This window comes from Argiope bruennichi, chromosome 5, assembly GCF_947563725.1.
Source record: "Argiope bruennichi chromosome 5, qqArgBrue1.1, whole genome shotgun sequence".
Lineage (NCBI taxonomy): Eukaryota > Metazoa > Arthropoda > Arachnida > Araneae > Araneidae > Argiope > Argiope bruennichi.
This window is the reverse complement of record NC_079155.1, coordinates 128,789,474-128,803,683: the sequence shown is the minus strand read 5'-3', so window position 1 is coordinate 128,803,683 and position 14,210 is coordinate 128,789,474. Positions and strand designations below refer to the sequence as shown.

The 14,210-nt window shown below is 33.6% G+C and overlaps 1 protein-coding gene across 2 annotated transcripts in view; it reads left to right on the top strand.

Moving 5' to 3' along the window:
- Window positions 1-303: 303 nt before the first annotated feature.
- LOC129969376 (LIM domain-containing protein 1-like) overlaps window positions 304-14,210 on the top strand; it is a 35,583-nt gene continuing 21,676 nt past the window's right edge. The window contains exon 1 of one of the 2 annotated variants that reach the window (XM_056083929.1): window positions 304-552. Coding sequence is in view for 1 of the 2 variants with exons in the window: in XM_056083928.1 (XP_055939903.1) it covers window positions 765-774 (10 nt within the window). In the remaining variant the exon portion in view is untranslated. Of the gene's footprint in view, window positions 553-629; window positions 775-14,210 lie in introns of those variants that run through there. The other variant, XM_056083928.1, reaches the window with a different exon arrangement.

Here is a 14,210-nt window from a genome sequence, read left to right as displayed (position 1 = left end):
TTTAACACCGTAAGGAAAAAAAAAGAATTTCTACCCTTCCATAAATTTGATTCACTTCTTTGTTTGCTTTATTTTTTTTTCATTTTATTATTATTGCCTCCTTATTTTCTTTGCTTTAATGACAAATTTATCAACCTTTGCCAGGTTTCACTTGCCAAGACGCCAGTGCTATTTCATCCACCAAACGGTAATTTTTTTTAGATTTGACTCGCAATGTTTTTGTCATTCATCCTTTTGCCTCAAACTCCCCTCCCCCCCCTCTTTCTTTTTTATTGCACTCAAACACATGCGTGGGAGCGATCCTTCGCTAGCGAACGATTTTTCGACATCCCACATAAGAGCCGTCGTTCGTCCTTACAAGGCTCTACTCCAGGTGCAGACGATAATTTTTATTTTTTTTGCTACAAATTAATTTCTCTGCTGAACTTTACGGAAGGAGAGGGGAAAGGCGGGCAGTTTCGTTCTGCGATTCGTTCACCAGCTCTTGACAAGTGACAACAGGAGGAATTTCGGTTTCCCTTCGTCCAGTCAGCCATTCCACGTGCCTTTTCGGTAAGTGTTCTCGCTTCTCCTCACTCGCGTGCGTCGATTCGATTTGCGAAACGCCGCACATCCGCTTATTCTGAAATAAATGGGGGAGAGATTTTGACCAAATCACCAAAACTATGCATGGGATATGAATAGATTTATCCCTGTATCATTCATCCTTTTCCATCCATTGTACAAAAATCAGTGAGTATGCCGCATGGAAAATCCTCATACGAATGCAGCGAGGTATTATATAATTTTCAGAATTTTATTTACATTTTAAATTTAGTTTCATAGACCGCAGCACTTTTGTAGAACATTTGACATGCCTTACAACCTAATTGGATGAGCATGAGAAAAAATAACACCTAGAATTAGAAATATATTTTTAACCGATTGATTATTTTGCATGGATGAAAGATCCATTTAAATCGTCGGTGTTAGAAGAGGGTAATGAGATTGCGATGTGCGCCGTTTTAACAAATTTGCTCGCTTTATTATGCCAGAAACTAGGAATTTGAATGCCTATGACCTAATAAAATCTTTCTTCTGAGTAAATCTTTTCGATTTTTCAAACAGGAAATTAAAATTAATTAATTTTTAGATCCCTTTGGATCAAGAGGACTCAAATAGTCCACTGAACGAAACAGTCCCGCTGACCATAATTCATTAAAGCAAAATTTAACAGCTTGGATTAGTTGAGGTGTGCTTATCTTTATCGTGAACTGAATCGCGGAACATTTTTTTTATGCATGATTCTAGTTTATTCGATTTTTGGCAGTTGCTGTCATATGGTTAGCTGTCTATGATTCGAGAAAATCTGTAGTGAGCAACTGGTTCATCCATCTCACTAAAAACTATATTTATTTAAAAAAAAATTTATGTAATCCAGAATGTGTTTTAAGGGTATTTACCTAGGCTATTAAAAACTATTTTGCAAAGTCTTTTTTGAGTATAAAACACCTTCGGTAAATTTTGGATTCTGGCTGAGAATCGGATCCGTTACATGAAAGCAAAATGTGCAGCGAAATGTTTTAGCCGAGACTGCTTCGCTTTTCATTCTTCCTTTTCTTCTTCTTTCAATTTTTATTTTTAAGTAAACAGCTTATTTTAAATTTCACACATATTGGTTTTATTTAATTTTGAAAATTTCTTTAGACACATTTTCCTTTTCAACTTCCCCTATACTTCCAACTTCCAAAAGAGTTATTGACGTCGTGACAGTTCTGAATCACCGTTCCTATGAAAATCGTCAATATCCGGCTAATATGATCATTAGTGTGACGTGAGCCGCTTCTTTTCACTTGTTACATATTCGTAAAGATAAAAGTCGTTTATTCTCTGATGGGCCGGATTATCAAAATTTTGCAATACTTAATTTTCAGTTATTCGACTGATTTAATTCATTACGAGTAAGCCCGCCTTATTGCGAAGAGGGAGAAAAAAATGATTATAATATTCCAAAAGACTCGTAAGAATGAACCGCTAGTTGAAAACTAAAAGGAGGAAAAATTAAAATAAAATTATTCCTACATCTTAGAACACTAACAGAAGTGTCTTTTTAAAAAATTGCTTATATTAAATTTAATAATTATAATTCAGCAATTAAAGTAAAAATAAATTATCTCTATTTTTAACTCCTTGAGGGACACTACATTTAAAAATAACCTTACCTTTAAACAACACATAGGAGAAATTGCATACCCTGAAAATACAATATTCCTCACCTAAATTTTTTTTCTCCTGCCTTTCATTTTCTCGGAAGACAAATATGTCCTTCTTCCCTTCAAACAACTTCAATATTCCCCGAAGCCTTTCTGTGCTGCCTCTCATTTACAGCAGGGGTATGAAACTCGTTGTCTTCAAATGCCTAGAAAGTCAGAGTAACCGTGAGAGTGATAGGAAGACTTTCACAATTTATCTCCCAAATCCTGCTATGGTACTTTGATGGGCATATCTTCTTCGGAATGACCCGCATTCAGTCGATAAAATCTCCGGGATTTCTTCATTGTGAGTAGTGCAAGTGAATTCCTACTCGGGAGAAATCTCACGACAAATTTCGCTGCCCAAAACAACGGCACCGTTCTCTGTCATTTTGGCTTCACATAAAAAGCCTTCCGATCTGTCATCAAGAGATGTTTGCTTTCCAACATCCTACATTTTGTAGAGAAACAAAACTTCACTGTACATTCATGAGAAAATTTTGCCAGCCCAATTGCTAAACTGATTTCAGAACATTTTAATTCATATGAAATGCTTATGATTCATCGATAAACGTCTGTTCACCCCCCCCCCCTCCATTTCCAGAAATATCGCCAAATGAAACTGTGACACAGCCCTCAACTTCAACAACTCGATTGATTTCGTCATTTTTAAGCGCCCATTCGACAACTTAACCATTTTGAAGTGTAGATAACCAATCATAATGCTCTATCATTATTGTGCAGTTTTTATATTATTACAACTATACTTCTCTTGAGATAAGATGAACTGATGGACATGTCTGAATTATTCTTACTAATACTAGCCGTCCTCAGTGGACATATTAATGTAATCATGTCGGTCAGTTTTGACGAAATACATCTGACCAAAATAAAAGAAAGCACTATTTTAAATTATGACTCATAATACTGGTAGAGCATTCTGATAGATTTGTTATGCTTATAAAATGCCGAATTCTGTCCAGTTGTTGAGTTTGGGAGTTCGGTCTTTCGATATCTCTCGAGATGGATGTATTGGAGGCTGATGACCTTTGGTGAGAAGAGTGAGCGTCCGTACAAAATAAAAAGGAACGGCGCATTGCATTTAGTTGTGACTGGAGAACTCTGTCAAGAATTTTCCAAACAGAGAAGGGGCAGCGAAGCACTTTTGAAAATTTCCCTTGGAAATAGATTGATGTGATGTGAAATTCATATGACTATACTTGGCATTAATTTAAAACGGAATAATAATTGGTGAAATGGATTAAAACTTGGCTGAAGTTTTATCATTTATTTTAAATATGTTCAGGGTGGGCGAACTAGTCACCAAAGGTGACTAGTTTTAGTTAAAAAATTTTGCATGGATTTATTTTCATCGTTTGGTTTCTATTAAGATCATTAGATTAGAATTTTTCTCATCTCTCTCACTCTCTCTCTCTCTCTCTCTCTCTCTCTTTTTTTTTTTTTTTTTTTTTTTTGCTTCTGTTTGTTTTGATCAAGATACGAGAAGGACTGTGAAACTTTACCACTTCCTTGTTTTCAATAATTTTTGTTCAATTCTTTCTTTTTATTATTACTGTTTTGTTTCGCGTTCTTTTCTAATTTTCCAAAATCTACAATTCTTCGACGCGCAAGTGACGTTCATTGTTGAATATTATTGAAAAGATTTGAGCATTTACTGCTTGAGGTAGCATGTATTCCAGATTTCTGGACTTTGTTTTTATTTTGCGATTAAATGAGCAATGAATTTAAAGTGAGTCTTTATCTCATTCTTAAGAACTAATTATTTTATAATGTTATAAATCAAAATATTTAATAAATATATAAAAATTATCTAGGGACAATTATTTATAGTTTCACCGACGTGATTTTTTTTTGTAACGAAATTTTTAGTCCTTAGAACTGAGTTATTTATCTATTCAATGTTTTTTTTTTTTAATTTTCATGTTATCTTAATAAAAAAAAATCGTCGAATTATCGCATTAACTAATTCTAGAATTTCAAATAAAATCGTCTGCAAAATAAATCGGGGGGGGGGGGGTTTAGCAACAGAGACAGGATATAGCGGTATTCTTATCATATCGAAAACCAAGTACCCAAATGAAATGGCCACCGGAATTTCCATCGGCACATGACCAGCTTTTAAAATATATTGATTAATTATCAGAGAATACTCTGTTTCCCAAATTTAAATAAAAAGCAGAAATAATGTGGGCGAACGCAGCGTTCGAAAAAACAGCGATAAAACATGAATGAAGCGCGAAATTTGCTTTTCCGAGACGTGGGTCTTAAAATGGACTTTGGTGTCAGCTGAAGTAAAAATTATTATAAATACAATTTTGTAAAATGCACGTTAGCGCAATAAAAAGCAAAAATAATATATTCCAATGCCATTACTACTAAGGTTATGAAATCTTGAACTTTAAATTTGTTTTCAAATTCATTTTCAGTTTCGTGTGTGTAATGTTATCGAGACCACACAAGATTACAAAATTCCAACACGTTGGAAACCGAGTAAAATTATGTTTTTAAAAGCACAAAACAGTGCAAGTTAAAATGTGTAAAAAATCTAATGCTTTCGGAATGCAGAAATTGACTAATAAGGACATGGGCTGTGTGGAAATCGTTACAACCAAAAAGAACCTGCAGTTTCACGCTATGGTTGATCTAAGGGAAATGACTGTCAAAACAGTAATTAAAGTAATATTTCTCTTCACCGCTGTTTCTTATGCAGTGATTGAATGATTTTTTCAAGAACATTTCAAAAGAGTCGTCATTCTTAAATAAGTATTCCAATACCTTTAATTGTTACTAAGACCATTGTTGCTGAAGCTTATTTTTCTAATAATAACGTAGTTGTTTGAGGAATAGTTTGAACAAAATTAAAAACGCATTTTCAGATACCCGCTCCCTCGAATGACTTTTATTAACTTTCAGGAATTTCCAGACTTTTATCCTAATATTTTTCATACTAAGTAATAAGTTCATAATATTTTTTTTACTTACTTCGTTGCTGAAATTTCACTTCGCCGTTGTTTAACTCGGAAAAACTATGTGCTATAACATATTTTTCATTTTAATGACGAACCTGTTTTCAAAATACGGAAAGTTCATAATTTTAATCATAAATATATCATGCAATCTTACAGATAATTTCATGAAATTCTTTTTTGTGTTTTTATTATGGTACAGCTCACATTTTTCCGATTAGACTCTTTGGTTGATTTCCTTTATTTTTTTTAGTTATTTTTGAAACTACTTTATTTCGCAGATTGGGACACTACAACCTGTTTCAATGAATTCAGCATAGTCACTTTACCATGAGTACTTGTTACTTCACTGGTCCCATTTTGAATTGAAAGAACTCTATCGATCCCCCTGTTTATAAAGATTTTCGGTGGAAGTGCCACCATCCCACTTGGGAATTCGCCGTCACATACAACGAAGCAACCAGAGAAGTAGGCTGGTCGACTGAAAAATGTTATAAGTTTAGTAGCCAAATAATGAAATTGTAAAATTGTACAAATTCCATGAAATATAAAATATCGAAATAATATTAATGTTTTGTTGAGTATAATCGGCTTTATCACGCTGACTTATATTACAGTATTTAAGGAAGTGGAATATATGTTTCCACATTCTTTTTGCTAACTGTCTTTATCATTGTTTAAATAATCAAGGACTATCTATATGTTTATTTTAATAACGCTGTTTCTCATAAGTGAACAAATACTTCTGGAATACCGTGAGATTCTAATCTTCGAAGAAAGTAATTTTCAAAAAATTCGAGCATTGATGAATCTCCGCATTTTATACCTATGTGAGTTCGAAAAACATTTTCTTGGCATTATGTCTGTCTTTCAGTTTGTTAATATGATCATTCAAAAATGTTTTAAGCTAGACGGATGAAATTCAGAATATGGCATTTAGACCAAATGAATAGATTTCTATCAAATTTTGGAGAAAATTCCATTGTGTCGATTATTCAAGTACAAATGGACTCGAGAACTTCAAAATGTAAAGAACTAATTAGATAACATTTGGTACTCAGGTTTTTTAGTTAAAATGTAAATTCTTGTCACATTTTGAATCAAATCTGCCAAATGGTTGACCGTCTGTTCGGTCTGTATTTTTGTACGCATGTAAATTCAATAACCCATAAAGACAAATGACTTCATGAAATTTGATCTTGTGACTGCAACGGTAGTTTCTTGTCAAAGTTTGGTTAAATCAATCAGAGATCAGCAAGAGGGGTCTCCCGAAAATCCCCCTCTGATAAAGGCGCCTCTTCCTGCAGACATTGGATAGGGCCGCGAATGCCGGGCAGTGAAAAATAATTACGAAATATAGGTCTTTAGTTTGAACTTGGCATTTTTACCGAATCTATCGTGTGATCCTTGGCGATTTAATAACTATTATTTATGAATTAATTTTGGAAATTTTTTAGCATTTAGTAATCGAATTCGAAAATCGAATTTGTGTTTTTGTTTCGGACTGGTTAAAACCAAAATTTGGCATAGAACTACAATTCTAATTTTAAAAAGAAAGTCACATTCCAAATCTTATATATTTAAGTCATTGCTTGTATATACTTCTGAAAATACAGATTGACGTAAAGTCGACATTTTGACGGATTTGGTTCAAATGTGGCAGATATCTACAATTTAGATGCTAAACCTGTAAATTGAATTTTATCCATCTAGATCTCTACGTTGCGTAGCTTTAATTTCACCATATAGTCGGAAAGTGGGACATTCAAATGAATTTTGAACAAAATTTGACAGAAATCTTTATATTTGGTATAAACATACACTACATTTCATCAGTCTAGCTCAAAGCGTTTTTGAATTTTCCTATTAACAAACTGAAAGACGGACAGAATGCCAAGAATGTGTTTTGCGAACTGGTGAAGGTCTAAAACGTGGAGATTCATCAAAATCTGTAATTTGAATTGTTCGATAACTACAATATTTTTTTTCTTTACACACGAGAAAGTAAAAAGTCTTTCAAAATACATATTCTTACGATAGGCTCATAAATAGGCTACATTCACAAGATCCGAATGTCGGTCGCCAACAACATGCGAGGCATTCGTCCGGAGTCTTATGCGGGGATAAGATCTTTACTGGAGATGATTCGAGAAAATTTCGTGGAGACCATTCTCGCCAGTCATCAATAATATAATTGATTCCAGTTACATAAAAAGTCCTATACATTTTTCTTCTTTAAACCAGATGTTTAATATCAACAGCTTATTTGATAACAAACTATCAAATTAATTATGTATATATTTATAAAATGTTTAACACATTTTCTGAAGAACTTGATATTTTTAATGTAGCCTTTGTGCTTTTTAAAATCAAATATCTACAGCTATTAAATTCCTATTGCTTTTTAACATTTTTAGGATTGATTATATTGAATTCTTAAAATTTTAGTGTTTTTAAAATTTATTATAATTTGCTATGAATTATTGCTATTTTAATGTTTTAAAAATTATTTATGTTCAACTTTTAAATTCCTAATGCAATTTTAATGTTTTAGAGAATGAATATATTTAATTTTTACATCTTTTATATATTAAAGATTTTTTTTATTCAGGCTTAACAATTATATACATATTTAATTCATAATACGTTTTTTAAACTGATATACTAAAGACCAAAAAATTTTTAATCATTCATTTCTCAGAGATTTTGCTTTGTGTGCGTCTGATGTTTTGTAATACTCTCTGTCCTTGAATTTTTTTTCTCTGCAAGGTGTTTTTTTTAAATAAATAATTAAATTCATAACCACCAAGTTTCTGCTTAAATATAATTATGTGCAAACGTAAGTATCGATTTGATAAATAAATAATAATATGCACATTTTCAAAAAAAGTTTTTAAATAGTTAGCCTGAAATGAATCATTAGCAAGTGGTATACGTTTCAAATGTGTTGAAATGTGAATGTCAGTAGACCGGTTTCTCAAAAGGAGGGCCTCATAATAGGCCCTGTCTGGGAATTCAAAATGCCTGAACTCGCCAATCGTCGCAGAATACTCTGTCGATGACATATTTCTGCGCGCCGGACTCTTGTCCCATCAGCACTCGTATGCGTGCGCAACGCAGCTCATTCCTGCTTCACATGTAATGGAAGAAAGATTTTGATTGGCATTTTTTCGGCCTGTCAGGGCAAAGAGTTGATACAGATTGCTAATTTTGATGATAAGTCCACAAACCAAATTTCATCTATCAAAATCACTGTGGATTCGATTTAAACACATTTACACATCGTTCACATACACGAGAGTATACAGATCATCATAATGAGGGGTTTGATCCAAATCTTGGTACCGCTTTGCAATTCTAGCGGTAAAACGCTACATTAAGTTTCATCTATTCTGCTGTTTGTGTTTTTGAACTACGTGCAGGAAGACAGAATTTCTCAGACGTATTTTGGTCTAAATCAGAGAGAAATTTCCGAATTTCGATGTAAGATCTCGTACCAACTTTCACGCTGTTGGATTTCCAAGACTTACATAAGCAAGGGAAGCCTGTAGCTTCGAAATTACAAGTGGAATTTTCGATGGTTGTAGTAATATTTTCTTTGTGCACCAGAAAGTAAAAAAAATTCCGAGAAATTCCTTTTAAAAGTCTGATGACATAGCGTGTTACCATACAAGGTTAGAAAGGCAAACTTTCTGGGGTCGTTCAACAGATGGGAACGTATCATCGTTTTGTAGTGATTAGAATTCAGTGCGCGTTCCTTCGTCAATTACTAGCGGCCCCCACGCCGGGAGTCAGGGATTGCTTTATAGGGTCGCATCGATCACAACGCACTCTTTTAATGGTCATGACGCCCACACGACCAGCTGAGCGGTAATTGCTCGGCGCTGCCTTCACACTCATCGCAGAAATGAGTCAAATCTCTCGTTTTCCTTATTTGCATTTAACCTCGGAGTGATTGTGCTTCGAAGAGGGAAACGAGGAAGAGAAAGATTGTTTTGTAATTGTCAAAGTATTCGACTACCTGATTTCCAGGGTTTAGATCGGATTCCGTCCCAAAATATTGTAGATTACGGAACTTGCGCTCAGTCGCTCAGAATACTTGCTGCGATTTGGGCAAATGACTCTTGCTCAGAGAGTGCTCCAATATATGGTTGTGTGTCACTTGCGCTCAGTCGCATTTGCGCTAACTCATTCTGAGCACCTGTGTCCAAATAAAAAATAATTGCTTTTCCCCTTTCTAAAAAATATGTCATCTGACCTTTGGTCAACGCCTTATAATTTATGAACTGCCTAAAATTTTGCCTTATAAATTATTATCAACGCCTTATAACTTGCAAAAGAAGATTTTGCTAGCCCACCACTTTGATCTGCCAAGCTGTCATTACCATTGAATGTTTCATTTCGGTAGTTATATTACAAAAAAAAAAATTTCGATTCTGTTTTATATTTAAAAAATACAAAAATGTAATAATATTTAAATTAATATAATCAAACACATGTTTTCTTTAAATTATTCATTTGACATAAAATAGACATTTTAATTTATAGGGGTGGAGATTGTAGTTTCTCGTATTTTACTTTTTTTATTATTCTTTTATTTTTCTGTTACGAATTAAAAGCTAATAATTTACATTTTTATTTTACTAATGGGTTCCTTTTTTTCATGTTGAATCTGTCGAGTTTTCACTATTTATAAGATGTAAAATAGGGAAGGTCGGTTAAAGAAAAAGAAAAATGAAATTTGCGCGTAAAGTGATTTCAGTGTGCATGGCACGGTTATCAGCACTGCTGATTCCGTTCTGATTTCAGAAGCGATAAGGAAGAAGACGACGGGTGTGCGTCTTCCAGGTTTTCGAAGAAGGTGATCGCGGCGACGAGCCTCTCTTATCCGGATAATTTAGCAAAGTCATAGATAGCCTTCACTTGGCAGATCGAATTCCATTGCTGGCCACTGCAAACTGATGAGCTGCTCTCCTTCCTTTATCAGCCTCTTCTTGGCAGAGCTCTTCATTTTCAGAAAATACGTTTCACCGGAATTTCTCTTTTCCATATTTCTTAAAAGCAATCAAATACCGAATGAATATCGTAAATTTAATGCTAAATACTTTAAAAAATCTCTAATCGAATTTTTTTTTTTTTTTTTTTTTTTCTTCTTCGCCACGCAGTGATTCAAATGCTCATGTAAGGATAAATATTTCTTCGCTTTCCCTCCGTCGCGTCTGAAAAAGGTCGTGAAAGTGAGCATTTGATCAACGATGCATGGTATAGAATTAATTTGTTATCCATGATACAAGAGGCAACAAGCTAATATTTACAGATTGTGTTAAACTTATAAACAACATATAAAATTACTAACAATATCACGCAACATAAACTCGACTACAATGAAAAAGTCTTCTAATAATTCTCGAATAAAGAAATATAATTTCTCAAAAATTTTACACTCTGCATAGAAAAAAGTATCTCACAGATGCATTCGTAAACAAAATCTGAATAAACAAAAGCATAATAGTAAGCATTGCTCGAACAATTTGCTGCAAGATGATAGTACGCACCGAGATAAGTGTCAGTATTCAGAGGTATCCAAGATGCCTTGTGGGAAAACAACAGCGTAATAAAGAGATCCATTTTATAACGTAGTTAGTTTTAATATAATCTAGCATTTCCTGATTTTGTCTGCATGCATATTTCTTTTAGACGGAATGCGGATTAATTTAACATTACAAAATCAAGTTACAGTCATTACTATATTTCAACTTTTAACAATTTTCTAACTAACATAAAATAAATGTTTTAATTGTTAAAAATTGAAATGAAATGAGTGTAGTAAATATTTTTGGGTGCGATGACGTCCCTGGATCCTTTGTGTTAGACGGCCCTGTTTAGATCTCCTTGGGCCATCTTTCTGTGAACATGAAGACTCGAAAATTTAATAACCCACACGGATAACATTTGGTATGCTGTCTTAATGTTAAAATTGTAGATGTTCTTTATATATTTGACGAAGTTTGTCGACGTGAAATCTGCAGTACATCCGTGAATATCATAACTAAAAAAACATCATCTACGTAGATGGGTGTAAATTGATATTCATTTTTGCCGCCGAAATTCTAGATTTGTGCCCAAGTTTGAACCTAAATATCGACTACATCTCGCTGTAATTATTATTTGGAATAATTTAGATGGATGAAGTTTGGTTTTTGGTATTGGTATTATAAATGTAGATCCTTCATTTATGCTGAAACGGCCTAAGGGAAGAGGCCCAGATGCATAATCGATATTCTTTACTTCTATTGAGCGCCGAATTCAACATAAACGGCGATGTGTACGAGAAAGTCGAGGGAACATCGCTCCCTCCGGTTTGGTTTCATAGTGTTCGGATTAGACAGAAATACGATTCTGAGATGCAATTCTTGAGAACAGTATCAGCCTGGACTCTGAAGCGTTATCTAATCTCTTCCAGCTTATGTGGGAGCGGAAAGCTGGCTGGTTTTCCCTTTAATATCGATGAAATCGAAGCAAAATGGATTACATCAGGTTTTCGGAACTATAAACTGACAAACAATATACCGAATTTATTCAAACTTTTGACATTTGTCTCCCGGACTATACTAGATACTTTCGTTTAAATTATTGAAATCGTCAATAACTTTTCTTGAATAATTGATAATTATTAAAGAAAAAATACCGATTATTTTAAAAAATATCGACTGGAAAAGAATTGATCAGAAATCGAAATATCTTTATAAAAAAACTTCCGTAATCAACTTAAAAATCTAATTATTTTATGTTTTATTATTGCTGAATTATCAAAAAATTATCAATTATTAACCATCAAAAGTTTTAAAAATTATAGCATGCATTTTAATCAAAAATATTTTTACTTAAATAATAATATACTTCACATTTTATTTAAATAATATTATTTTTACTTAAACACTATTATTTAAGTTAAAATGTTTAAATAATATGTTACGACTACGACCTGTTGGATTTTCCTTTTTCTTGTTATCCCACGGCCTTTTAGACAAATCTCTCTAGAAGGCCGTGGCTGAGCTCGGGACACTCTAAACCTTCGAGCGAGTGGGTTAGCATGGAGTTTGGTTTTTGGATACATTTATAACAGAAGGAAAAGTGAAGGATTTTGGATACGTGGAAAATTCGAAAAAATAAAAGTAAAGCAATGTGATCATATATACTTGCATACATATCTTACTTAGATATATATATATATACACACACAAATATTGTAACGAATCTTCAATATTTCTACCCTAAGCAGTTAATTTCATAATAAGGAAGAGGATTTTACAGATATTTTGATAGTAACGAATGCTAAACGGGTGTAAGGCCCTGGCTTTGGCTATAACTTAGACGAAAAAATAAAGGTTGCACAATCTATTGAATTTCGGTGATATCTCTATTAGAAGCCAAGATTCAGAATCATTCTAGAGAATTCGATACTTTCTTCCGGAGAATATATAAGAGGGAGAAGCTAAAGAATGGAAGTCTGTCAAATTGTTGAACGAACTCTCTAATTGCGATCTGAGCACTATTGTCCTGTGTTATTTATTTAACAATTTGCTACTTGCATACGTTGTTAATTTCTTCAAGTGTTGTCTTTGTGTATACATTTCTTCTGTGTTTTTATTGTTTGTATTTCATTAGGGGTTTTTTTTTCCGGAATAAAGCGTCGTTATCAAGTTTGTTTCACTTCTTGTTGGATTTTCTGGTCTCCGGAGCGGGATTCTGCAGTGTACAGCGAAAAGCAGTGAGCTAATTAGTTTGCTAAAATTAACGCAAGGGAAGATGCGATCTGCACTAGAGAAATCGGAGCTAGAGCAAGGAGAGGTGAATTTAATACAAATTGGGAAACAAGAGATGAGTATCCAAGTCGAATTCATATGAAGAGTCACAGAAGATAGGTTCAATATATGCAAACAGATGCCCAAACTATGAAAAGAGAGACAGAAGAAGTAAAGGCCTTAATTCAGGCCTTAAGATGGCGACAGTAAGGCGCAGCTTGGCGTTATGAATACTATAAATGGATGGACAAACTTTGTAAAAGCCAATCAATTTGTAGCATCTCTCCATGGATCAAAAGCGGAGATTCTAAGGAATTTCAGCTGAAAAGCGTGTTGTGCCGAAAGCACACTGAAAAAATAAACTTTATTAAATTATTTCTTTTAACCTAGCGAGAGTTCAGAGTATAAGAGTAGAGTGCGAAGAAACAAGAGTACAAACAGATGGGGGGGGGGGGGGATTGTCCGAGTTTTCCTTCCGGAGGTTCCTGATCTGTATAAAATAAAAAAAAAAAAATCCAAATCCAAATCCTGATCAGCATAAAAAAGAGGTGCCAAAAAGTAGACGATTTTGCTTCGGGAATATGAATTCAATCACCTCAGTATAATAAACATTCACCCCAGGTTGATTCATTGTGCATGTGGTAGGAGGCATGATATAAGACAGTTTGCAGCTCGACGTAGTAAATTACTGGAATAGCAGATTTTGTAAATATAATATCCCTTGAATAGATTCCAATGAAGATGAAATAAATAATAAATTTGTTTAATTGTTTCCTCCCTTTTCTTACACAAGTTGCCCCATAAGAAAGTATTTATTTTTGGGAAATTATACACTTAATTAAAAAAAATCAAGTTTATGTTCATTCATCATGTTCAAAACGTGCTAAACGGGAACTAAATTTCATTTCTCTAAGTACAAAGTATCCCAATTTTTTTTAATTTTGCTTTCCAGTATCTGAAAGAATGAACTATAAATTTTAAAGGAAATAACATACTAATTCTTATCATTCCATACCAACTTTTGTAATCTCTTTTTCATTCCCAGGGGAGACAACTGACAGTACTGATTGTATCAGTCGAATCTCTTTTTGCCCAGGTGTGACGATTACATAAATTGTTCTTACCGCATTCATCACTAAATGAGATGTGATTGTTATCATCACTGAATGAGATGCTTTGCGAATTCT